General features: G+C 52.9%; 10 protein-coding genes across 10 annotated transcripts; 4 read left to right on the top strand and 6 right to left on the bottom strand.

Annotated features, from left to right (window-relative positions):
* Nucleotides 1–46: 46 nt before the first annotated feature.
* Nucleotides 47–628, bottom strand: EJ05DRAFT_432195 (mitochondrial import protein Pam17; the record flags this gene model as incomplete). Its single annotated transcript, XM_033741564.1, has 2 exons — nucleotides 47–187; nucleotides 323–628. Coding segments are annotated over 2 exons (447 nt in total), but the record flags the coding sequence as incomplete, so codon positions are not given.
* A 590-nt stretch (nucleotides 629–1,218) lies between these two features.
* EJ05DRAFT_539272 (uncharacterized protein) lies at nucleotides 1,219–3,015 on the bottom strand. The gene is made up of 6 exons (XM_033749507.1): nucleotides 2,706–3,015; nucleotides 2,588–2,625; nucleotides 2,492–2,515; nucleotides 2,370–2,413; nucleotides 2,071–2,274; nucleotides 1,219–1,871 (listed from the first exon to the last, which is right to left on the bottom strand). Exons 1-6 carry the CDS (start codon nucleotides 2,799–2,801, stop codon nucleotides 1,558–1,560), a joined length of 720 nt encoding a protein of 239 aa, XP_033599681.1. The 5' UTR covers nucleotides 2,802–3,015; the 3' UTR covers nucleotides 1,219–1,557.
* Nucleotides 3,016–4,033: 1,018 nt separating this feature from the next.
* On the top strand, nucleotides 4,034–7,552 carry EJ05DRAFT_511952 (uncharacterized protein). Its single transcript, XM_033748287.1, has 5 exons — nucleotides 4,034–4,502; nucleotides 4,558–4,584; nucleotides 4,645–6,023; nucleotides 6,084–7,141; nucleotides 7,201–7,552. Exons 1-5 carry the CDS (start codon nucleotides 4,441–4,443, stop codon nucleotides 7,285–7,287), a joined length of 2,613 nt encoding a protein of 870 aa, XP_033599680.1. The 5' UTR covers nucleotides 4,034–4,440; the 3' UTR covers nucleotides 7,288–7,552.
* A 227-nt stretch (nucleotides 7,553–7,779) lies between these two features.
* On the bottom strand, nucleotides 7,780–9,831 carry EJ05DRAFT_477438 (HisG-domain-containing protein). The gene is made up of 5 exons (XM_033744254.1): nucleotides 9,339–9,831; nucleotides 9,196–9,230; nucleotides 8,597–9,136; nucleotides 8,411–8,551; nucleotides 7,780–8,350 (listed from the first exon to the last, which is right to left on the bottom strand). Exons 1-5 carry the CDS (start codon nucleotides 9,368–9,370, stop codon nucleotides 7,989–7,991), a joined length of 1,110 nt encoding a protein of 369 aa, XP_033599679.1. The 5' UTR covers nucleotides 9,371–9,831; the 3' UTR covers nucleotides 7,780–7,988.
* Nucleotides 9,832–10,177: 346 nt separating this feature from the next.
* Nucleotides 10,178–10,527, top strand: EJ05DRAFT_440309 (ribosomal protein S28e; the record flags this gene model as incomplete). The annotated part of the gene is made up of 3 exons (XM_033741924.1): nucleotides 10,178–10,238; nucleotides 10,323–10,406; nucleotides 10,466–10,527. The coding sequence occupies 3 exons, from the start codon at nucleotides 10,178–10,180 to the stop codon at nucleotides 10,525–10,527; spliced, it is 207 nt and encodes a 68-aa protein (XP_033599678.1).
* A 504-nt stretch (nucleotides 10,528–11,031) lies between these two features.
* Nucleotides 11,032–12,156, top strand: EJ05DRAFT_59283 (uncharacterized protein). The gene has a single exon (XM_033749786.1). The coding sequence runs from the start codon at nucleotides 11,112–11,114 to the stop codon at nucleotides 12,024–12,026; it is 915 nt and encodes a 304-aa protein (XP_033599677.1). The 5' UTR covers nucleotides 11,032–11,111; the 3' UTR covers nucleotides 12,027–12,156.
* On the bottom strand, nucleotides 12,157–14,010 carry EJ05DRAFT_517676 (uncharacterized protein; the record flags this gene model as incomplete). The annotated part of the gene is made up of 4 exons (XM_033748682.1): nucleotides 12,157–12,838; nucleotides 12,922–13,824; nucleotides 13,878–13,949; nucleotides 14,005–14,010. The coding sequence occupies 4 exons, from the start codon at nucleotides 14,008–14,010 to the stop codon at nucleotides 12,227–12,229; spliced, it is 1,593 nt and encodes a 530-aa protein (XP_033599676.1). The 3' UTR covers nucleotides 12,157–12,226.
* Nucleotides 14,011–14,437: 427 nt separating this feature from the next.
* EJ05DRAFT_477436 (uncharacterized protein) lies at nucleotides 14,438–15,596 on the bottom strand. The gene is made up of 4 exons (XM_033744253.1): nucleotides 15,323–15,596; nucleotides 15,070–15,276; nucleotides 14,898–15,014; nucleotides 14,438–14,852 (listed from the first exon to the last, which is right to left on the bottom strand). Exons 1-4 carry the CDS (start codon nucleotides 15,569–15,571, stop codon nucleotides 14,619–14,621), a joined length of 807 nt encoding a protein of 268 aa, XP_033599675.1. The 5' UTR covers nucleotides 15,572–15,596; the 3' UTR covers nucleotides 14,438–14,618.
* A 1,019-nt stretch (nucleotides 15,597–16,615) lies between these two features.
* EJ05DRAFT_539266 (uncharacterized protein) lies at nucleotides 16,616–21,326 on the bottom strand. The gene is made up of 4 exons (XM_033749506.1): nucleotides 20,919–21,326; nucleotides 19,826–20,860; nucleotides 19,668–19,777; nucleotides 16,616–19,621 (listed from the first exon to the last, which is right to left on the bottom strand). The coding sequence occupies exons 1-4, from the start codon at nucleotides 21,215–21,217 to the stop codon at nucleotides 16,800–16,802; spliced, it is 4,266 nt and encodes a 1,421-aa protein (XP_033599674.1). The 5' UTR covers nucleotides 21,218–21,326; the 3' UTR covers nucleotides 16,616–16,799.
* Nucleotides 21,327–21,447: 121 nt separating this feature from the next.
* EJ05DRAFT_511946 (uncharacterized protein) lies at nucleotides 21,448–22,435 on the top strand (the record flags this gene model as incomplete). Its single annotated transcript, XM_033748286.1, has 2 exons — nucleotides 21,448–21,988; nucleotides 22,044–22,435. Coding segments are annotated over exons 1-2 (693 nt in total), but the record flags the coding sequence as incomplete, so codon positions are not given.

The raw sequence follows: 22,435 nt of genomic DNA, 5'->3' as shown, positions 1-22,435 counted from the left end.
AAGGGCCCGACTACGAGGGGACCTCGCCGCGCTTCAGGTTAAAGGCTCGCTGGTCCTTCAGCCATCTGCGGTAGTCTGCCACGCTGCCGATTTTCTCGCCGTAGTAGTCTGGGATCGGGTTCGAGAGAGACGAGTTTGCGGGGTTGGAGCGGTGCTTCTTGATGCGGAGGAAGAATTCGCGTTCTTTCTGTTTGAAGTGTCAACATATGTTAGAAGATAGACTTGTTTTTCTCTGCTAAAGCATTCTTGGGTTGCTCATTGATCGTGAGCATGGTGGTATTATTGGAAGAGGGGTGTATTCTTGGGTGTGCATGAAACTTACAGCATCCATCGCGCTCCGATGCTTGCTATACCGCATCTTGAAGATCCCATTGCCAAACGCTGGGCCCAGCAGCCAGCCCACGGCCACCAGCACCACGCTGCTCAGACCCCACACCAGCATAGGCTCAGTGCCCAGCGCAGCCGCGATCGCGTTGTCGGCGTCCGTGTTGAGCAGCTGCGAGCCGCCAATGCCGAGGGTGAGGACGGCACAGATGATGCTGCTGCCGAGCGAGAAGCGGCGGCGTGTCTTGCGCAGGGCGAGGAAGCGGTTCCATGTCAGGGGTTCGGAGGCGGGCGAAGAGGACGAAGATGCCGACAACGGGGTTTTGGGTTTGGTTTTGGTGGCATATGTGCGCGTCGTCGACGAGGATGTAAATAATTGACGAAGGAGGGTGGCTTGTGTGCTACGGCGGAAGGGGAGGGTGGGTTTCGTCATGGTCTGGATGGCAGTGGTGGTGTTGTTGCTCTTCATGCAGAGGAATCGCGCTGTCCAGGGCTGCTTTGTGGCTGGCATGATTGCGCTCGTTGATGCGACGGTGGAGCTTGCGGCTCGTGTGAGGCGGAGAGGGAAGGTGGAGATGGAATGCATGGTGATGGTGTGTGTATTGGGGGATGTGCACACGCGGATTGTGCCTGGGATGGAGATGTGTTTTTCGTAGAGTGTGTAGCTTTCGTATGAGGTTCAGAGAAGCTTCGATGCTTGGCAAGTTGTTGGTGCCTGGTGCTGCTTTCTGTGGGACCGCGATTTTCCCGGGACGGGACAGCGGGACCGGCGGGTGCGTCATTGGCACTGGGAGTCTGGGGACGACGTACAAAAGAGGCATCGATAATCAACACGCTGCAATTGATTCCTCGATTTTACGATGGCAAGTACTGTGAGTGGGTACTGTGCCTGATGCTGGCATTATGCTCTAGATGCGATGTTGTGTAGAACGTTGCTAGACGAGTTGATACTCGCAATCCTTGCTCGGATTCGTGATGCAAGGTGCATCACGGTGCGACGGCAGTTGTTCTTGCATGGAGCTTATGATTAGTACATACACGGTAGATCTATTCTATGGTTACACCCGACCCACATATCTAATCTCTAGTTTCCCCAAAGTCTTGAAATGTTGTATGCGTTCTAAGGCTTCAGCTATGCGTCCTAAGTCCTGAAGCCTTAATATGTTTACTATAAACAAGGAAGAGTTTCCAGCTGGATCTGTGCTAAGTGGAGTCGGGTTGTCTATCTGATGCCTACTGGCTCTTCTTACTATTATCGAGGTGGCCATTCATCACGCCATACAGCTGACCAAGGAAAGTCCCAGAAAGGGTCATAAGAACGGCGCTGAAGGTGAACAGCCCAATGCGTTGCGAAGTGTCGAGTAGGGCGAAGATGGGATATGGATAAAATCCATTAAACTGGTAGCAGCGCTCGATCCAGAACCAGTAAGTGAAGGCGATTACGAGAGAGAGCAGCAATGAAGGTGCAAGGCGGATTGTGCGTGGGGGAGATAGCAACCAGGTGTCGATAAGGAGGTAGAGTGTGGGGAAGAGATGGAAGCCGAAATCTAGCGCCAGACGATCAGCAACAGCAACGAGGGCATTGGCATACATAAACCGCAAAACGAAAAATTCGATGATGGTGAGAATAAGCATTAGAATGCCGAAGGGGCTGAGACGTATCATGCCGGTAATGTAGAGGCTCAAAACTCAAACATGCTGATGGCGTCACGTGTGGATTAAAAACAAGGACATGGTTGGGCATACCTGCAGAAAGAGCAAGCCGAGGCGCCCAGTCGGGGAGCACCAGACTTGTATCGTAAGCACGAAGGCCCCAGTAGAGAGCGGAGATGAGAACTTCCATTGGGGCGGAGGTGAGAGCGAAAGCGTTCTTGACGGCAAAGATACGTGGAGATAGCGTGATATCGGCAAGTAAAGCAAGAGTCATTGTGATGGTCGCCAGGGATAGACCTGCAAGGTCAAAGGATAGACAATAATCAGCAGGGGTCCCAGTATAGCAGCAAAGGCTACACATGGCCAGATGGTAATGTGGATGTTTGACGTACCCAAGATGGTGAGATACTGCATGTGCCAGCCATAGCTATCATTTCTGGTGGGGATCAGTAAAAAGAATCGAGGTCGAGGTCAAGCGCCAGAGCCGAGAGGCTGGTCGGAAGGATTTGCGTACATGGGGTTTGGATTGACGACGAGGCTGACATGGCGATAGTGTGTGAGCGGGCATACTGACAGCGGGCGGGTCGAGAGCTCTGAATGGGGGACTTACTATCTGAAGGAATAGGCAAAGCTACACAGAGCTACGACCTAGTGTGGGGCCAAGTGTGAATTCGAGGTCTGGACAAGGCGTAGAGGCCGTAATGACTTGACTCTTGGGTAGTACGTACATGAAGCGCGGCAGACCAACCCCTGGAGGGAGACTGGGCTCGCTGCAGAGGATGGCGGTGCAAAATGTCTTTGGCTTTTGCTTTGACGTTGCTCATGATGGTAATTATCCGATGGTAGGACAGTCAAAACGGCGGGCGGAGCAATAACTATACAGGGGAAAGATGTGCAAAGAAAGGCAGAAGAGGCCGATATAAGGACGAGGAAGAAGTGGAAAAGGAGGTCGAGACAGGGGAAAAGAGGATGATGGTGGATGGAAGGATTGATCGATCTGGCGATGATGTGAAGGGCAGGGCGAAGAAAAGACGGAGGTGGGTCGTTGATGATTAATTATTGATGATGATGATGGATATGCAGCGTTGGATTGGCTGGGGTTGAGCAGAAGGTCGAGGAGACGGCTAGTTCGCGTTGGCGCGTGTGGACGAGCCAGGATACTCAGTCACGTTGCGGGGGCGTGCATTGCATGATTGCTTGGGTCATGGCAACAACAATGATATACTAATTACTGTGTGTGTTGGAGAGCAAGATGAGGTGTGGAGATGGATGTGATGGCTGAATGAATGGGATGTTTGGGGGTGTTGTTGGTACGATGGCGTAAGGGGCGATGTTGGAACGGCACGTGGGAGTGGCATGCCGCGTACTACTGAGAGCCGTACCACACAACAAGCAGTACTATGTATAGCGCTTGAGTGTACGTAGTATGTAAAATAGTGATGATAGGGCAATAACACACATCACGAGGCACGATCGTGGATTTTTGGAGGGAGTGGAGTGGAAGTGGAGCTGGTGGGCAGCAGAAGAAGCAAAAGAAGGACGAGAGAGCTGCAGCGAAGACGCGAAGAACGAGCCGCGCCCAGGGTTGGCGGGCGGGTCGGGGGGAACAGGCCACCTAAATTAGCTGGGGTCCCGCCTAAAATTAGCTGGGGTCTAGCCTGAGATTAGCTGGGTTGCTGCCTGTTGTGCGCCAGTGTTTGGCAGCTAATTTAGCTGGGGGTTGGTAGCGGCCCCTTGAGAGAGAGAGAGGGGAGGGGGGGGGTCAGGAGGGGGGGGGATCGTGGTCATGATAATAATGCTGATATATACTACAATAACTGCACGTCCACCACTCACTCGCCTCGCTTCTTCGCATGATATATGTTTAGAATTTCATGCTGATGCCACTAATGCTGATATTGTTTGTCCTCGCAGTTGTCTGTGCTGGACGACTACGACATGCAACTTGTAAACCTTCCCCAGGCCCATCCCAGCAGCCAAGGCCTTGTCGTATTCACTGCCCCCCCCTCCTCGCATTCTTTTGCGACCATACACACTCACTCTGCTCTCAATCATTACATACTGGCACCACCACTACTACCACCACCTCCACCACTATCACTCGTCAACTCTGCCATCCTGGACTTCTGACACTTGCGCATTTTCCGTCTTCTCCCTTTCCCTCTCCATCTCCGCGTCTTCCTTTTGATTTATGCCGAGAGTCTCCTCCTCCGCACTGCACCCCATCATGCGCCACGTCAACTGGCCATCTAGTACTGCCTTGCTCTTCTATCCTCGTCGTCTAGACGTGGCAAGGAACTGTGCCCGCCTGTCTCTCTCCCCCAGTCCGTACTTGAATCCACTATATACTTCCTGATCCTGACCGTCAGCGAGCGTGAGCTTCTCTTCTCTTTATCCTGGCTCAAATCCCGCTTCCGCCCGCGCGCCAGGACCACCGTTTTTCCCTCCTCCAGTTTCTCTGCCATGCCGCGCCCAAAGAAAGACGGCGCTCCGGAACCAAAGAAGAGGAGTCGCAATGGCTGTTGGTATGTCACTCTCTGTATAGTCTTGTCCTGTTTTACTGACTTTGTTATCAAAAAGGCCATGCAAGGCACGAAAAGTGAAATGGTACGTCTGCCTGCTTACCCCTCTGTGGTCCACTAAGCCCTTTGAGTAACATGTTTACAGCGGCGAAGAGAAGCCTATGTGTCTCAACTGCAAACGTCAGGGCGAGACCTGCGACTACAGCATTCGTCTCAATTGGAGCGGTCGTGCAAAGAAGATGTCTCTCGATGCAGATACGTCTGATTTTGGTAGTAGTCATGCGCAAAGTCCACACACCTCGACTTTCTCCGTCTCAACCATGTCTCCGACTGGTCCCACGTTGCAGTTTGCTCAAAGCCAGTACTCTTTTCCCCAGCATCATCAGCAATCTTCGTCTCGCCCAAAGTCCTCGTCTATCGCGCCTCTGGACACGTCTGTTAATCAGTCCTTTTCTTCTCACGCCTCTCCGACATTGGCAAACTCGGCAGTCAGTCCACGCAGCGCTCAGAATGGCAAATTCCAATTCTCTCCAGTGCTGTCTCCTGCTCAGGATTCCCTACAAACCCAGATGAACAAGGCTCTCAAGGCCGTCACTTCGGCTCCCGTCGACTCTCGCCTGAATGCCCACCATCGGAACTCCTCCTTGGATTTCATCTCTCCCACTGACATCAAGGTCGAATCTGACGGGCAGAGCAATGGTACAAACGGGTCACGTAGCAATAGCTCTGGCTCTCCACCCTCCAATATGCCACCTCCAAGTCGAAATGTGCCGATCCCGCAGGATTCTTCAGTCTCTTTCCAGGACCCATTTGAGCCTCCTGATCACCGGACGAAAAGACTGCGACTCAGTCCGACTCAGGACACGCCGTCTCCTTCTATCAGCAGCATGAGGTCTGAGATGCTCAACGACAGACTAGGCCCAAACATGTATGATCATTCTTGCTCGCCACGACCTGGCTCTGTGACCCCATATGGCTTCAGCACGCCCATCACCCCTGGGTCATCTGGAAATTCTGATGAGGGAATCCGGCCGTCGAGAAGAGAGTCTCAGCACCTTACGTCAGATTCAGAAGCACGGCTCTCCGTTCATGCTCTGCTAGCAGGTTCAAACGGCGTCGAAGGACGATTTGACTCGATCCATGGCAAGAGTCGCCACCATTACCCTATGTATACTGCCAAACACACGACCTACGGCTACGATATCGGCGATCCAGACCAAGATACACCCAGAAATGACGACCAGAACGCCATACGTCAATTCAGCCCTCCTACATCGTACCGCTCTGGCTACGACTCGCCTGGCTTCAAGGACAACAGCATCAGGGATAACGCCTTTGAGAAGGGCGGATACTATGCCAAACCAGTGCCAATCAAGATCTCAAAAGAGCTCGAACCACTGCCCGCTAAGCTTCTCGACCATCCGATGAACCTCTTGTATTTCCACCACTTTATCAATCACACCGCCAGAATTCTGGTGCCTCACGACTGCGAGGATAATCCCTTCAGAAACGTCCTACCCAAGCGTGAGTCTCTGCACCATGTGCCCTCTGTCCCAGCATGCTAACTAATCATTCGCCTACCAGTGGCTGTACGCGACGACATCCTGCTCGACCTCCTCTTGGCATTCTCTGCCTCACATCGAGCGCGTCTTCTTGGCCACCGCGAGCCTGCCAATCGCATCGCTCACTGGGTCCAGCACGTCTTCCCCCAGCTCCGCCGCTCCATCGACAACACAAACTCCACCGGCCCGTCCGCCCCTGTATCCGACAGCAGCCTCACCACAGCCATCATGCTCGTCTCCCTCGAAATCATCTCCCCATCCGCCTTCGAGGTCCAGATCCCCTGGCAAAACCACCTCAAGCTCGCCCGCCAAATGATCGTCGCCCGCGGCGGCCTCCAATCCATCCAGCGCCGCGACCAAGTCCCCTACTTCCTCTCCCGCTGGTTCGCCTACCTCGACGTGCTCGGCTCCCTCTCCGGCTCCAAAAACGACCACCACCACCCGCTCACCTCAACCTACTGGGTCGCCGACGGCCTCGACTCCTCCTCCTCCCCCGACGACGACTGGCGCATCGACTGCTTCTTCGGCTTCACCACCCGCTGCGTCGGCTACCTCGCCCGCGTCGCCGCCCTCGCAAAGTCCTGCGAGCCAGCCCGCTTCGACCCCACCGGCGCCATCCGCCCAAACTGGCACCCTCCGCCCGCCATCGCCGCCCAAGCCCACCGCCTCCTCGCCGACCTCCACGCCGGCAAAAACCACGTCTACAAGGGCTGTCGCCACCGGCCCAGCATGCCGCATTCCCACTCCCACACCCCCGACATCGTCCTCGGCCTCGACGACGACGACCACCACGAGGCCGGCTGGGACGCCCTCGAGATCTTCGCTACCAACACCATGTTTCACTGCGCCGGCATCATACACTTGCTGCGTCGGGTGCTGGGCCGCCCGCGCGCCGACGCGCAGGTCCAGGACGCGATTGCGGAGATTATCGAGAAGTTGGGCCGGGTGCGCAAGGGCGGTACGGCGGAGGCGTGTGTCTTGTTTCCGCTGTTTACGGCGGGGTGTGAGGCGTTGGAGGGGGTGCATAGGGAGAGGATTATGGATCGGATGATTAATGGGGAGGGGTTTGGCATGATTCAGGTATGTTGTTGCTGTTGTTGGCCATCTTGCTGAGCTTGGAGAGACTAATGTTTGCGTAGGTGCATAAGGCGCGTACGCTGATGGAGAAGGTCTGGGAAACGGGCGAGCCGTGGGAGACGCTTGTGTCGGGCGAGTTCTTTGGGTGATTCACGGGATGAGTGAATGGATGAATGAATGAATGAATGATTGGCTGAGTGGAAGTCATGAGGCATGTGTGAAAGCGACGTACGTAGTAGGATGTACAAATGCAACACGTCTCTTCATTAATGAGAAATGGAGGAACGACGGACAGAGAGAGTGAAGGTACTTTATACCAATACCAATCCGCTCCAATGTCAACCGTCCCAACACTGCTTGCTCGCCTGCTATCTCATTACAACAGGGGTAAGAACGTATACAGTATCAACAGGCTATGTCTATTTTCGAAACGCATGCCCGCTTCATCTTCCTCCTCCTTTTCTCCCTCCTCCTTTTCTCCCTCCTCCTTTTCTCCCTCCTCCTTTTCTCCCTCCTCCTTTTCTCCCTCCTCCTATCCCCCTCCCCTCCATGAAGGTAAACACACACAAACACACACTCACGTCGCCATTCTGATCTCTCATGCCCTCGTAACACAGACTTTTCCGTTCGAAAATAGAACTGGCTGTCATGAATCTATTCTTTACGTGTATATGTGTGTATAGCTCCCTTTGACTGCTGAACGAAACTTTCTGGATGACAGACAGACAGAGAGGTACGATTCAATCTATCTAATCTCCTACATGACCGTGTATCCAAACCTTATTTCTCGTTGTGTGTTGTGTATAATCTACATGCTACCTCCGAACCCCGCCCTCCAAACATAAACCTCCTACTCCTGGCCGCCATTCACAACCCCGCCGACCGCAGCAAACACACTCGAGCCCTGAGCCTCCGCAAACGGCGCCGTCGGGCTCGAGATGGATCCCGAGCGGCCATTCGGATCGTGCGTCGTGGCGCGCGTGTTGTCAATCTTGGTGATTATAATATCGACCGCGCCCTTGGCTGCAAGATCGTCCATGACGACAGCAATCTTGCTGCGCAGCACCATGGCTTGGATCGCGACCCAGTCCTCGCCGTCGACGGGCTCGAGCGAGGTGACGGTGGGCGAGCGCTTGCCGGGTGTGATGCGCTTGGCGATGGCGAGGTCGCGGCGGGGGATGTTATATGTGCAGAGGACGTACTTTTGGGCGGCTGAGAAATATAGGGGTCAGTTTGTGTGTGAGAAGAAGAGGTTGGTGGTGGAGAGCTTACTTATCACGCCTTCGATGCGCTTGACGATCCGCTCGATGAGCTCGGGGTGTGCGGGTTGTTTGGACTTGACGAGGATTGCAGTAGTTTCTTTGACGGTGGCGATTTCATGGAGGCCAGCTGCGCGCATCGTTTCGCCGGATTCTGCAGTCGTGAGAAGGTGTCAGGAGGCGAGACGAAGATACTCACCAACGAGATCGACAATACCGTCTGCCACACCCAAGGCACACGCAGCTTCGACGCTGCCGCCAACGTACTTGATGTGTGTCCTCAACTTCCTTGCCTCGCTAGTTTTGGTCGTGTCCGCTACGGCTGTTCCCTGCTCTTTTGCGTCTATCTGAGCTTCTATCCGAGCAAAGAATTCTTCGGCAAGATTTGTGAAACTTGTGACTACATTGCGCCCAACCAGCGACTCCACCGTCTGGAACGGTCCATTCTTCGGGACCTGGACTTGAAGTTTACACCTCCCGAACTCGAGATCCAGCACCTCTTCGACACCAGTTGTCGGCGTCGGGGGCTCTGACGCAGCGTGTTCTGCGACCTGGTCCCGCCCTGTAATGCCAAGGTCTACACGACCCTCGCCAACGAATGTAGGGATATCTGCCGCAGGGAGAAAGACGAGCGCAATCGGAAGGTTCTTGACGAGCGCAATGTCGAGCCTTGAGTGGCGGTGAAACTGTATATCGGAGCCCTTCAGGAGCTCAAGGGAGGCTTCATTGAGACGGCCCTCTGCGCAGGTGTGAGTCCATATGTGCGAATCATGATACAAAGCTGGCGGGCATGCTCACTCTTGGGTACGGCGAAGAGCAAGCGCTCGTTCAGACTGCCGATATGGTCATTCAGTGTTGGCAATGAGCGCGACAACCTCCTCTCCGGAACATATTGGTGGAGAGATCCCATTATAGAGTGAGAGGAAGGCGGGGGAGCTCACGAAGAGTGGATCGAGTCCATTTGAGACTGCATTTTAGGGTATATGAAGGTGAATTGTAGGACAAGCCTACTATACACTAGCTGCTGCTGAACGCCTGCAGATTGTTATGCCCTTCAATTGAGTGGCCTGCCGTGGGAGGGTACAACAGCAGTTCAAACACTAGGTGGCAATTGATATGACTGTCCAAGTGCCGCTGTCGCCCTGGTCGCGATGCGGTGACTCTAAGCGACCTGCTATTCGTGGCAGCTGGTTGGACCACGTGTGGACGTAATTGGGCGAAGCAGATAGCGGGGGAGTACAAGCTCGATGTCGCGATTGTCGAGGCGTCCACGTAAGTTGAGTCTGGAGTGAATAGTGAGGCAGATGGAGGAGATCTGGTGATCAGCTGAAGGCTCAATTGATCAAAAGAATCAACGCAATCAGTCGAAGCAGAGACGCGTCAAAGAGAGAAAGATGACTCTGAACATTTCGTAGATTGTGTGGGGCAGATGCAGAGACGGAGATGGATGATTATGTCCGAAATCGGAAACCAGCTTGGGGAAGGTATGGCGCGTGCCCAGCTGTGGCTCAGTGACTGAGCCACTTCAAGTGCGCACTAACCATTTCAGCCAATGAACGTGGCTGTTCTCAAGCTCGCTAAGTTTTCTGGTGCCCACACAGAAATCGACATTCTACACGCCGACGACATCTCTCACTCCGCAGCTCCAACAACCGCCTTTCGCAACAACGACCGCACCGTCTCTCTTCTCACTACAAGTACGCCCCTCCGCACGACTCGAAGATCACAAAACTGTGACACCGTTTCGAACCTCTACTCACGTCCCCCCGCAGAATACAAGATGGATTCCGCAAAGGTCCCCGTAAAGCTCGTCAAGGTCACCCGCGTGTTGGGCCGAACCGGTACGTCGCTCCGACGCTCCTCGCGCTGATGGAAAAGAATTAGAGGAGGGCTGTGAATGAAAGAACCGACTAATGCGAGTCCAGGCTCCCGTGGTGGTGTCACACAAGTGCGCGTCGAGTTCATGGACGACCAAACCCGAAGCATCATCCGCAACGTCAAGGGCCCAGGTACGCCCATATTATTCGGAATCTGTGGAAGAAGAAGATTCGCTGACGTAAAGCCTTAGTCCGTGAGAACGACATCCTCTGCTTGCTCGAGTCCGAACGTGAGGCCAGGAGACTGAGATAAACGTGGCAATGGGTCTGGGGGCAGTATGGACATGAAAGAGGGCATTGTGGCCGCCGTGGTCGGCATGTTGTATGGCATTACATTGGAACATCCATCGGCGTAGCAAGGGGCTTCTCCCAGAAGAAGCAAGGCAAAAATCGAATATTTGACCGTGTCTCTTCATTTCGCTCACACACCTTGCAGAAGTCTTTTCCAGAACTACAGGCATATCAACGCTCGCAAAGTGTCATACGAACCAATTGATGTCCGATATAGAACCTCTGCGTGGATCGACCAGCCGGTATGGGACGTGCTTCTCGAAGTTAAAAACGACTAAACCCGAATGCGAGAACGTCATGTGCGAAATTCATACTTGCAAGAGCATATCATCCATTAATAGTTTGCGCTGTATACAAGACTCCAGGCCATGTTTCAATGTAGGGATCGACATCTAAGGATTAACCAAAGATTGGTAAGCACTAAGGTCCAACTTGAATCCGTGGACGTCAAGCCAAGGTGAATTCCAAAGCACCAAACCACTTCCTCAAAGCAAGCATATCCAAGCCAAACACTCCCTCGAAGAATCACCTTCTCCACGCTCCACCATGGAGACCCTCAAAAATACAATCACCCTATCCCTCCTCCACTCCATCTTCGAGCTCATGATCCCCTGGCCCAAATCCACACCCCCAACCGGCCCCCTCTGGGCCTCAAACAACGCAGCAGCCACAAACCCCATCTGGCACACCCTCTGCTGGCCCTCCCTCCTCGCCCTCTCCACCACCCTCCCCCACAATCCCCCCGCAGACCTCACCCCCCTCCTCCCACCACCCTCCTCCTCTTCCTTCCCCGAAACCGCAACAGGCCTCATCATCCTCCTCGACCAAGCCCCCCGATACCTCTGCACCGGCCCCAACGAGCGCTGGCGCAACGCCTTCTTCGACCCCCTCGCCCTCACCCTCCGCCTCCACCTCGCCGCCCTCCCGCCCACGCATCGTCTCGACACGCCCCAGCGCTGGCTCGACCAAGGCTACTCCTTCGAGCACTGGGTCATCATCGCCACGTTCCTCGCCGCGCCATACGCACACAGCGAGGATCGCGCCGTGCATCATACGTACATGCAGCCCGCCGTCGCCGATCTGCGAGCACGTGTCGAGGCGCGTTTCGGCGTCGAGGACGCGCTTTTCCAGGCGCAGGTTGCGCGTGGGGACTTGTTGCGGGAGTCGGGAGATGTGTATGCGTTTGCGCGGATTGCGAAGGGTGGGTGGCCTGCTGCTGGGGGGTTGGCGGAGAGAGCGTTTCATTTTTGTTGGTTGTTGGATGCGCATGAGCCGATTGTTGAGCGGTTTGGTCGGTATCCGTATCGGAATCGGGCGTTGGGGAGGGGGGATGCGGAGGGGGAGAGGGAGTTTTTGGTGGAGACTGGGGGGTTTGGGACGAGTGTTACGGAGGAGGATGCGGTGGTTATTAAGGAGGATGTGGAGAGGGGGGTTTGGAGGGCGTTGGAGTGGATGGAGTAGGATTAGCTTGGAAGAAGGGTGTGCGGTTGGAGTATGATGTGGTTTGTAGGTATGTTGGCTATTTAGTTCGGAACACGCTGACCTTCAACTGACAACATGCTCGAATTTCCTTGTAATGGCTCCCTCAACCTTTCCCAGTTCCATGAGTAGATCAGCGCCTCCTGTATACTCTCGCTTCTAGAGACTCCTCCCCATGGGACCTAGCTTGCCGACTGACGCTTCTTGATCACGTCCCACTGCGCCTTAGAGAACTCCGGAAATGCCCTTGGTTCATACAACGCAAAAGCTTCCAGCGTGTCTTCAATCAGAAACTCAATATCCGCCATGTTGCATTTCATCGTTCGCGAAGCTTCAAACTTTGATCTCAAGTCGCTTTCCAAGCCCGTACACGAATCGGAGATATTCATGTTCCAGCCTGGGGAACGAGTCAAGTAGTCTCCGTTTGTCTGTACTAGCAAAGCCGCAGAGTCTGGCACCTTTGCACGCGTGCGATCTAACAGTGCCATACGGATTTGATAGATGAGTGGTTCGAAACGGTCTGCGCAGGTAGGGAAGAGTGCCTTCAGCTCTTGTGAGTTCTCACGAAGGAGGCCGAGTACAAGCAGGCCATTGAGACGCCAATCGACATCGGGGAATAAACGTGGGTGCCTTCGAACGTACAGCTCAAGCATACGCTCAAGACTTTCCACGACTGCATTGTGCCTATCTTGCTGATTAACGTATGCACTGATGTACGAGTTCAAGTTCAAATCTTCGATCATTGCCATCATGTCGGGGATTGCATCGTTTATTATGAGTTTTGTGCAACATGACTGACTGAAGTTTCGTCGTGAAACGTTCTAGCTTTAACGTGAGCTCCTGTACGGTTCGTCATATCTCAGGCGTCAAGACTCACAAACATTGTCAGCCTCTTCCTTATGGCAGAGAGTAGATGCGAGTAAACTGGAGGGCGCATATCATGAATGACTTTACCGAAATCTGCATTGGATCGGCAGAGCAAATCGAATAGAGGAGTGACGAGAACTTTTGGACAAGCATCTCGCTTCGTCGCTTCTAGGGAAGGCCTTTTACGTCCCGTGTCAGAGCTCGGTGGAAGCGCTGTTGGTGGACGAGATGATCCGACGGTGATACCAACAGATCCAGGGGCCCCTTCTACTTGCTGCGACTCAGCTTCAACGGATACAGCGCAGCCATCGGACTTGCTGAAGGCCTGTACAGGTCGCGCGGCTTCAACTAGTTGTACATCATCATCGCTTTCGTCCATATCTTCGTCCCCACTCGATATTTCGATGGGCGTAGGACGGAGAGCATCGCGTAGCATGTCTTTGATCTTGTCTCCAAACTTTGTTGAAGCTTTGAGTATAACATGTCCGAGTACTTCTGCGCACAGTGCGGCTTCGGTCGAATTCTTGCAATCTTCAACAACAAACTCTCCCAGCCTTTTCAGCATAGCTGGTTTCAGTTGCTTCTTGAATTCTGCTCGCTTGTCTTTCCTTGCTCCATAGGCTTTATACTCTGCTACTATTTCTTTCAATTTCTGGATTGCTGGCTCGGAGCTTGGAAGGCATATCTCCACAATCCCCTTGACAGCGTCTTTGTACACTGCACTGTTACAGTCCAGCTCATTCAGAGTGAGGAATCGCGACCGGATTTGTTTGTCAGCCTTTGTAGAGTAGTCTTCGATCTTGATGCCTTTCTGGGGGTATTCTTCTTGTTCATCTTCTTGGTGTTGATGACTGCTCAAAGATGTCTGCTTCTTGCGCTTTTTGGGAGGTTCGCTACTTGAACCAGGAGAGTGCTACGATTCTTTGTTAGTAACCAATCATAAGGCCAAAGTGGAAGAGGATATACCTTTTTACTTCGATGCCGTTTTGCTTCACCACCAGAGGCTAAGTCACTCGTACGTTTGCCAGCTTTGGCACGCTGTATTGCTAAATCAATGCTGAGTCCATGGTAATCCACTGTACGCGGATCTCACCTCCATCTTCTTAGAGATTCTCTAAGCAGTGTCGTGGCTTGGTCTCCAGGTGGGACTTGTTCGTCGTTCGTGAACAGAGGTATTGAAGGAGAAGATACAACGCAGTCAAGGCGGAACACCTTCTCAATCGCGCAATCACGTGCTGACGTGGGAACGAATTATTACAAGATGTGTGCTAATCTTATGAGCGTAAATGTTCATTGTGAGTCGGAATATATATATGCTACGTTCATGCCACAGAGCATGAGATACTACAAGATAAAAGACCTCTCATAAGTTTTGACTGAGATCTCATTGAGTATAAACATAGTCGCATATTCCTTCACTCCCTATGTGTTTTCAAGTCTTGCTCATATTGCTTGACAAGCTACGATCTTAGGATAGCTAGTTCCTGGCTAGGTACTAACTGGCCCTCCTTATTACATGAGCAATGCTGTGTTAGTAGTGCACATATGACTGATATGCAGGCTTTTCCGGCAACTACGATGAAAGCACTTCGATACTTGAAGTCCCCTTGCAGACCAACGGATATATCGCGTTGTGCTCTTGGTATATGTGAAAGCCTTCATATCGCATCACCAACTGCCGTGCTTGATCATCCCGAATTTCGGTCACTACCACGTTTCTCCTGTCACGAACTCCCAATCCTTCGCCCACTCACTCTTGTGAAGCTGTCTGAAATGAGAACGATTTTTCAGTATGAGCTTCCGAAGATATGGCTCAAAGATACGGGTAGCTCTTAATCGAGACCATCTTGTTTGGCTGATCGCCATAATCTTCCTTTCCCATATCTGAAGTAGTTTAATGTGGTCAACAAAAGGACATCGAATATCCCACGGCGGGTGGCTCTACGGTCTATTAGCTTCGGAGTGAATATCCTCAATTGAACGTACTCTTTTAGCTATATATTCCAGTAAGTTTGAGACCAGAATCGATGAGATGTTCTTGCGATCGTCCCATGAAAAAGAAAATTCAGGTCCAACAAGGACATCACAAACTGGTGAGATATCCTATCAAAAGTCAGAGAGAGCTGACGTACCAAACTCGCGGCGCACCGTGACTTACCGGCTGAAGATATTTCACAAGGGAGACATGCCCTCTCACCTCAGGAAAGACGTCTAAGTTTCGAATGATCCATGGTCTAACCTGCCCCACAATCTTGGACCCATTGTGACCGAGACTGCCTTTCAGCGTCTGTTTGACATTCTCTGGGATATCCTTCACAAATGTCTCAACACCATTTCCGAAATGCCATGAGCTTACCTTGAAAGACTACACACTTAGTGCTAGACGAGGAAACTTTGGAGGCATTGCTTACCGGTGAACGCGCGACGATGATACGTACTAGTTCGTCTCCTAGCCGTACCCAATCGCTTGCAGCGATGTTTTTGGGACTATTGGCCAAGACAGGGTCATTTATCAATGCTCGAAATATAGATGTTGGGGGATTTCGGTGCGCAACTGCGATGGTCTTCGTACTAGCTTCATCACTGCCCTCATCATTTGAGCTCGAATGATCGCTCCAGAAGTGAGGCGTAGTGTCCACAGGCTCAGGTTTGATCTGCATTTCAGGCGAAGGCTGATCCTCACTGGCATCTTTGGGTACTTTGCTTCGCACCCTTTCTTCTGCGCGAGGACTCAGGCTCCCTGTATCATCCGAACCAGAGGATGACGCGGCATCTTCTTTGACCCTTCTCTTTTCCTCTTTCTTCTCAGCCTCAGCCTCAGTCTCACTTTCGGTCTCAGAATCAGTCTCAGAATCAGTCTCAGTCTCAGCATCAGAATCAGAATCAGAATCATCAGAATCAGAAACGACATCTCCCACTGGTTCCACCTTATCAGCCACATCCACACAGCACGAGCGAAGCACCTCAATCGCACCCACCACCCGCCCCTCATCATCCCCACAAAGCCTCCCCAGCAGACGCGCCACAACACTCACCAACTCCCCCTTCGCAACGGCAGCCGCACGGCTAAGTTTCTTCTCTCCTGCGCCACGGGCCCGCAGATCGCGAACCAGGCGGTCGATCGTGATGTCATGCAGCGTCTCGAGGGGCAGGTTGAGGGCTAGCAGTTCGTGGACTGTGTCCTTGAAGAGCTTGGTCGTGGAGCTGCTGGCGCAGAGGTATTTCATGCGGAAGTCGATGTCGACGATTGCGGTGGGATTAGGTTCGGTGGTGGATTTGGAGGGGTGGGGAGGTCGAGTGGTTGGTGAGGTGGTGGTGGTAGAAGCGGGCGAATGCGTGGTCTTGTGCTTTTTGCGTGCTGTCTTTGTCTCGTCGTGGTCGCGCTGCGTGGGTCAGTGGGTGAGTTGAGGTTTTCGTCTCATGTGATGTGTGTGACTTACAAGCTTATGCTTCTTCTTGGAGGGTGACATTTTGATAGGAGGGCCTAGAGAAACTGTCGCAAGTTATGGTTGACAGAAGATGGAAAGTAGATGCGCATCTGAAGAGAAGAAGTGCTATTGTAGGAAGGGCGAAATGATGCGGTCGTCTTGTGCTAACGGACGCTAAGACCAGAGCGCAAGTGAATCAGCTCAGTGCCGGAGAGTAGTGCTGGGAAATTGAGACAGGGATTCTGAACTACCAGTCACGCAGTGTCTTGAACATTACAAGGCTTAAATAAGATTCATTCGGTACTGCCTACAAGTAAGCTAATGGTAATCACCATATGTACCACCCCCTACGCAGGATCTGATAATCAAAGTTTACTACATCCAACAAGCGAACAGGTAAATTTGACCGCCATGCCATGACGTCGTAAACCTCTGACACTAAGGTAGACCATATACATTATCATCGTTGGCTGTGACGTGGAGGTGAAATCCGTGAAGTGCTATGATACCTTCTATTCGCAGGCCCACTTGACTTTGAGGCTTGACTAGCCCTCGGCTTATTTGGAGATATTCGAGCCTTCTTTCTCGATGGTGCCGGTGTTGTGCGTCCATTCGCTGATGGCGCCGGTTGCGAAGCGGGGAGCTTGTTGGCAGGGTGAGACGCCTTACTCGTTGGCTTGCGAACTGGAGAAGAATGTGAAGCCCGGAATATACTCGCAGGTGAAGGTCGTATGACTGATGCACTAGGACTCCGCGCCGTGGGAGCCTTCAATGGCGTTTTTTGCGATGCTTTGGATGTCTTGTCTGGTATCAGCATCCTCTGAGATGTCTTGGATGTCTTGTCTGGTATCGAAGGCATGGATTGCTGGGGTTTGGCCCTAGATACCGGACTTACGAGGGTCGCCGCGCCGGACAGACTACTGTGCTTGCTTTGTTCCTTCTCCTCGTCTGTCTCCTCATCCTCCTCCTCATCTTCCTCCTCATCTTCCTCCTCGCTCTCGCTCTCGTCAGAGTCAGAGTCTTCAGTCGAGTCGTCAGAGTCTGACTTTGCCATCATTGGCGCTGGAGGCCCTGGAGACGGACTTTTCAGTCCAATTGCCAATTCTCGTAGTGATGAAGGTCCGTCTGATCTCACGACGTTCCCGGCAGGCATTGGTTGTGAGTTTGGAAGCCGGTTCGATGTCGAAGGTGAGCGTCCCATCAATGGACTGCGCCTCTGCACACTGGCTGGCTGACTGGCCGAAACAGCAACAGGCCGTGGTCGGGGTGGGATGATGTCGTCTGAGTCTGAGTCCGAGTCCGAGTCTGAGGAGCTCGAGCTTGATGCGCTAGGGCTGGATGAAGCAGAGTCCGAGTCGGATTGTTCTTTTGCGCCCTTCAGATCATCACCTCTTGTTAGGCTAGGCTGAGCGGTATCTCCGCTCTGGCGCGGCTGACTGTCTTTCACGATAGTGTGAGACGAATGTAAAGAGATTGGTAGTATCTTCGTGTCCTGCGAATGGCTTGACCTTCTCGCCATCGGTGATTCGGGGATAATTACGGTATGTTCTTTTCTAGCGGTGCTCGAAGCGAACTCTTCCGGCCTGGAAATATCCTCAGCTCGCTCAACGACAATTTTGTTGGCCTGATCTTGTTGTGCGACAGCCTTTTCAAGCCCAGAAGGCTGTTGACTTTGGCCAATGACTTCAGCAGCTTCCTGGTCTCCATCCCCATTGGTGCCGACACCGTTCACTGCGACCCAGGTGGATGCTTTGGGATCTTTGGCAGAGTCATAGTCCTCGTCGTTCTTGCTCTCATCGTCACTATCCTCATCGGAGCTGATGACAACCTCGCGATCAGCAACAGTTCCTTGACCAAGGCCGGCTACAGGTTCGGCTGGAACAAAATCACCAAGTTCAGGCGATAGTGATCTTGGACGTGTTGGTCGAGATGTGTCTTCATCAGATTCGGACGAACTTCCAGAGGACATTGAACTTCCTCCATGGTTTCGGGTAGGACTCGAGGCTTGAGCCGTAGGCTCTGCTGCGCTCTGCATGTCGACATCCATCGGAGAAGCAAGTCTTTCTTTGACATCATTCGAACCACCAGTTTGTTCATCTTCCTGAACATTGCCCGTTCCTCCGGCTTCGACCATGTCTGGGTCATCCTTGACACTAACATGATCACTTGCATATCCATTCGACTGGTAAGACCTGGTTTCAGTAGCATCAAGCATTTCTATGGCGTCGGTGTCATAGTCGTGCCTAGCACTACCGATACTCATGCTATCATCTTGTTTGTCTAGCGAGGCTTGTTCTTCCAACAGCAGTTGCTGAGTCGCTGCATCATCTAAGACGCTTGTACTGTCCGTCTGCTCGAAAGAGGTTGCACGTTCACCTTTGCTGTTATGGCTGAGCTTAGCCCGTTCCTGTCGGAGAGATTTTTCTAGGCTTGGGCTTTCCATCGTCTCGTCCGGGTCATTTACGCTACCTTCGTCCACAAGGAGCTGTGTGTTGCCATCGACAGGGCCCGGAGATTCTGCCACTTGGTCCTTTTGAGTATTGACTAGAGCGCCAAAATCGTCCAACATATTGGAACTCTCTGATTCAATGCTGACTGCTCGCTCTGGGGGGAAAGCCTCTTCGTGTATAGCCTTGGATGCTGCAGAACCACGCGCTTTAGTATGTTCGTCGGAAACTTCAGACTCGTCCTCCTCCTCCTCCTCCTCCTCCTCAAAGGGAGACACAAAATTTGCATTAGTATGGGCCCTGGACTCGTCTTCAACAGGACTGAAAGTTTCGTCGTCATGGATCTCAGACGCCTCCTTGTCAGGAGACTCGTGTGGTTCCTCAGCATTTGGATCCGATACGCCTCCTTGAGTCTCATTACTCATGCCCACGGATGCGTCACCAGGCTTTTCGGGAAACACAGCACCGTTGATGAGATCGTGGCTTTTGTTAGCCTTGGAGCTGGGCGACTTATGCGTGCTTTCCTCTGAGTTCGCTTTTCCCTGGATAGGTTTCACACGCGACTTTGGGAGGCGCGGTGTAATCTTGCAGCGCTTGCCAACCACGAAAGGGACTTTTGCAGCCACGGAGCTGGGCCCAGTAGATGCGATTCTCTTTCCATCTGCTTTGCCTGGTGCAGCCTCAGGGCTAGGCTCAGTAAATGCGATTCTCTTTCCATCTACTTTGCCTGGTCTACTTTTCTTCACACTTGACCGTAGTGGTCGTGCTGTGATCCGGACATCAGTGTCTGGAGTCGGGTGCCCGCCAGCCATGGATTCTAGTCTTCTCAGATACCCTGTCGGTGTCAGTACTTTCGTAGCCACACATCTTATGGTTCTTACTTCTTTTCCGACTGATGTTCTTGCTCGAGACTTTCTTCCTCTCAACGCCACGCAAATCCTCAAGTTCGCTCATCGCGGGTGAATCTGGTACCTCATCGCCATTTGCGACCCTGCATGGGTCAGTATTTCGGATGTCCTGAATACCATTCGCGACTTACAGTATCTTGCGTAACGCTGATATTTTCTGATCTAAGCCAGCAGAAGCTGGTGTTGGATATTGGATACCTGGTGACTCGTACCGCTCACTTTCGTGGCGTAAGATCCTGCCACCTACACTGGACATGCGTTGGTCTTCTGGTGACCCAGGTTGTTGCTGTTTTCTGTACTTCTTGGCGTTCAGATCGACTACGCGCGCAGGCGTTTTCGCAAGCTTGCCTGTCGACCGTTGCCTTCCGGCCGGTCGTCCTGCCCCTGCGGGTTTCATGGTCGACCCAGGAATGTCATATACGTCTTCAGGGCCATTAGGATTAGTTGAACGCCTTATCGAGGGTTTCGCTCTTGAAAACTGCCCAAAGGCCTCCTCGTCGATCGTCTGGTCTTGCGGAAAATCGTAGGTTGAGTCTTCAACCCCACTATCCTCAAGAGTGTTGTCTACCTCGACACCCGGTGAGTCTCGCCTGTGGTTATCTCGGTCGGCTGTAGTTTCGTCTATAGGTGACGAATCGAGTCTCCGTATCCGCGTCTGATGAGCGGAGGTGCTCTGTTCAGGGGGTGACTTGAGCTGCACTTTGTCTAAGCCAGAGCGCTTCCGGTTCGGAGATTCGACTTCTTCGATAGGATAGCCGGTATTAACGTCGATGCCTGCTTCAACCGAGCCGTCATCTGGATGGTATCCACTCTCCGCACCAGACTCTACGAATAGCCCGTCGCCGTCGGCGGTCTCTCCCATCCCATGGTCTCCGTCGTCAGCTTCTTGTACATCATCTAGCGCTGCATTGGATCCAAGCCGTCTTCTTTTACTGGAGTTGATTGGGCTGCTTCCAAGACCACGTTTGCGGGATATCCCTGGTCTCGTACCCAATTGTCGTGGACGTAATGTCGACTCTGGCAGGACCGAAGAGTCTCGCGCGGCGCCGAACTGGTGGACCTTGACGACCTTTTCGTGGGGAGATTCGTCAAAAACCTCTCGGACAAGAAGAGACGTCTCAAGATCGGCGTCGAAACCGTCTTGCAATTTCTTGATGCGGAATCCGCTACATCCATGTATGTTAGTCAAGCGGTCCTCCATGCGCTTTTGCGTCGAGCCCCTACCGTGACTTCTGAGGGTATATGCGCCCATATCGCTCTTCAATGCTCTCCCAGACCTGCTCGAACGTGTCGTCTTCACCTGCCAAGAGGACAAACTTGTCGCCCTGGGTGGCAGATTTGTAGGGACTTTCCGTATGTTGCTGCTGCAGTTCTTCGCTTTGGCCGGGATCGCGTATCGCCTCTGTAGCTGTAGCCCAGCGCTTCCCTATGTCTTCGCTGTGCTGAGGTGGTAGGATATGGATGGAGAGGCGCACGTTTCGCGTCCCAGAAGGTCGCGCATACGGGCGCTTACCGGAAGCCATGTGGACTGATACCAATTAAGCAAGGCGCATCCGGCATAACGGAGTAGGGTAGACGATGTAAGGAGTCTGCGGCTGTAGGAGGTGGTTTTATTTGCTCGACATGGAGTTTCAAGTGGTTTGGTCGCGACGCGGATTGTCAGTGGCGCTAATCTTTAATCTTTCACGCGATGGTCCAAGCTCCACGTTGATGGAGAGCTCCGAGCTGTCGCCTGAGCCACTGTGGCGCAAACATCTATTCCAAGGGAGCTGTAAGTCTAGCATGTCGTAAGAGCAAAGTCTTGAACTCTGGATCCGTGCGGGTATATCAACATGTAGAATGGCGTGCTCACCTCTGTAGCCACTCATTACCTGTCTTTCTCTCTTCCTTTCTTTCTGTCAAACGATATTTGAGCTTTCATTGGCGTCACTTGGCGCCATCACCATCATTTTGTTGATGACAAGTCCAGACGAAGAGCTCGGGTTGTCAAAATGCCAGCCAGAAGTATGGTGCTTCAAGACTGGGGGCCACGCACAGCCCTGTCATCGCACGAGGATCTGAGGTTCAAGGTGTCTATCCTGACTTCGCCAATCAAACGGACGAGCCAGCTCTCCATTGAAGCCACCAACGACGTTGTCAACGTATTCGACAGCGGCGCCGTAGACGAGGTTCTCACGGCCTTTGAGCAAGTCCTGACGAACCGGGTTGAGAGATTCAAGCTCTTCGACGACATCCTCAGGGAGACCAGTGTGCAGATTGACGACAAGACGAGACGGAGAATGGGCTTCAAGGTTGTATGTAACTGACTTGATGTGCTTCACATGAAGACTTGGCTAACCTTACGACAAGTTCTCTCCCCAAAGAGCGCGATCAACTACGGCACCAGCAGTTTCAGAACCCAGCAACACGTCTACACGCCCGACACTGCGGCCGTTTATATCACGGCCTCTTGCGCTGCGTACACGATGTCCACGACCACCGCCGGTTCCTGTGCCGGTTCCTGTGTCTATGCCACGGCACTTCTCAGAGTCGAAAGATATCCTACCTGAGACCGAAGCCGTCGAAGTGTCTCGAGCTACGCCTAGCATACCACGACCACAACCACGACCACAACCACGGCCACAACCACGACCACAACCACGACCACACCCAGCACCAACAGCAACACCCACGCCACACCTCACAGACTCCTCCTCATACTCCTCATCCTCCTCCTCATCATCCGACACCGACAACCCCCC

Source organism: Pseudovirgaria hyperparasitica (genome assembly GCF_010093815.1).
Source record: "Pseudovirgaria hyperparasitica strain CBS 121739 unplaced genomic scaffold EJ05scaffold_10, whole genome shotgun sequence".
Lineage (NCBI taxonomy): Eukaryota > Fungi > Ascomycota > Dothideomycetes > Acrospermales > Acrospermaceae > Pseudovirgaria > Pseudovirgaria hyperparasitica.
Note: the sequence above shows the minus strand (reverse complement) of the source record. Positions and strands in the feature narration are given on the sequence as shown.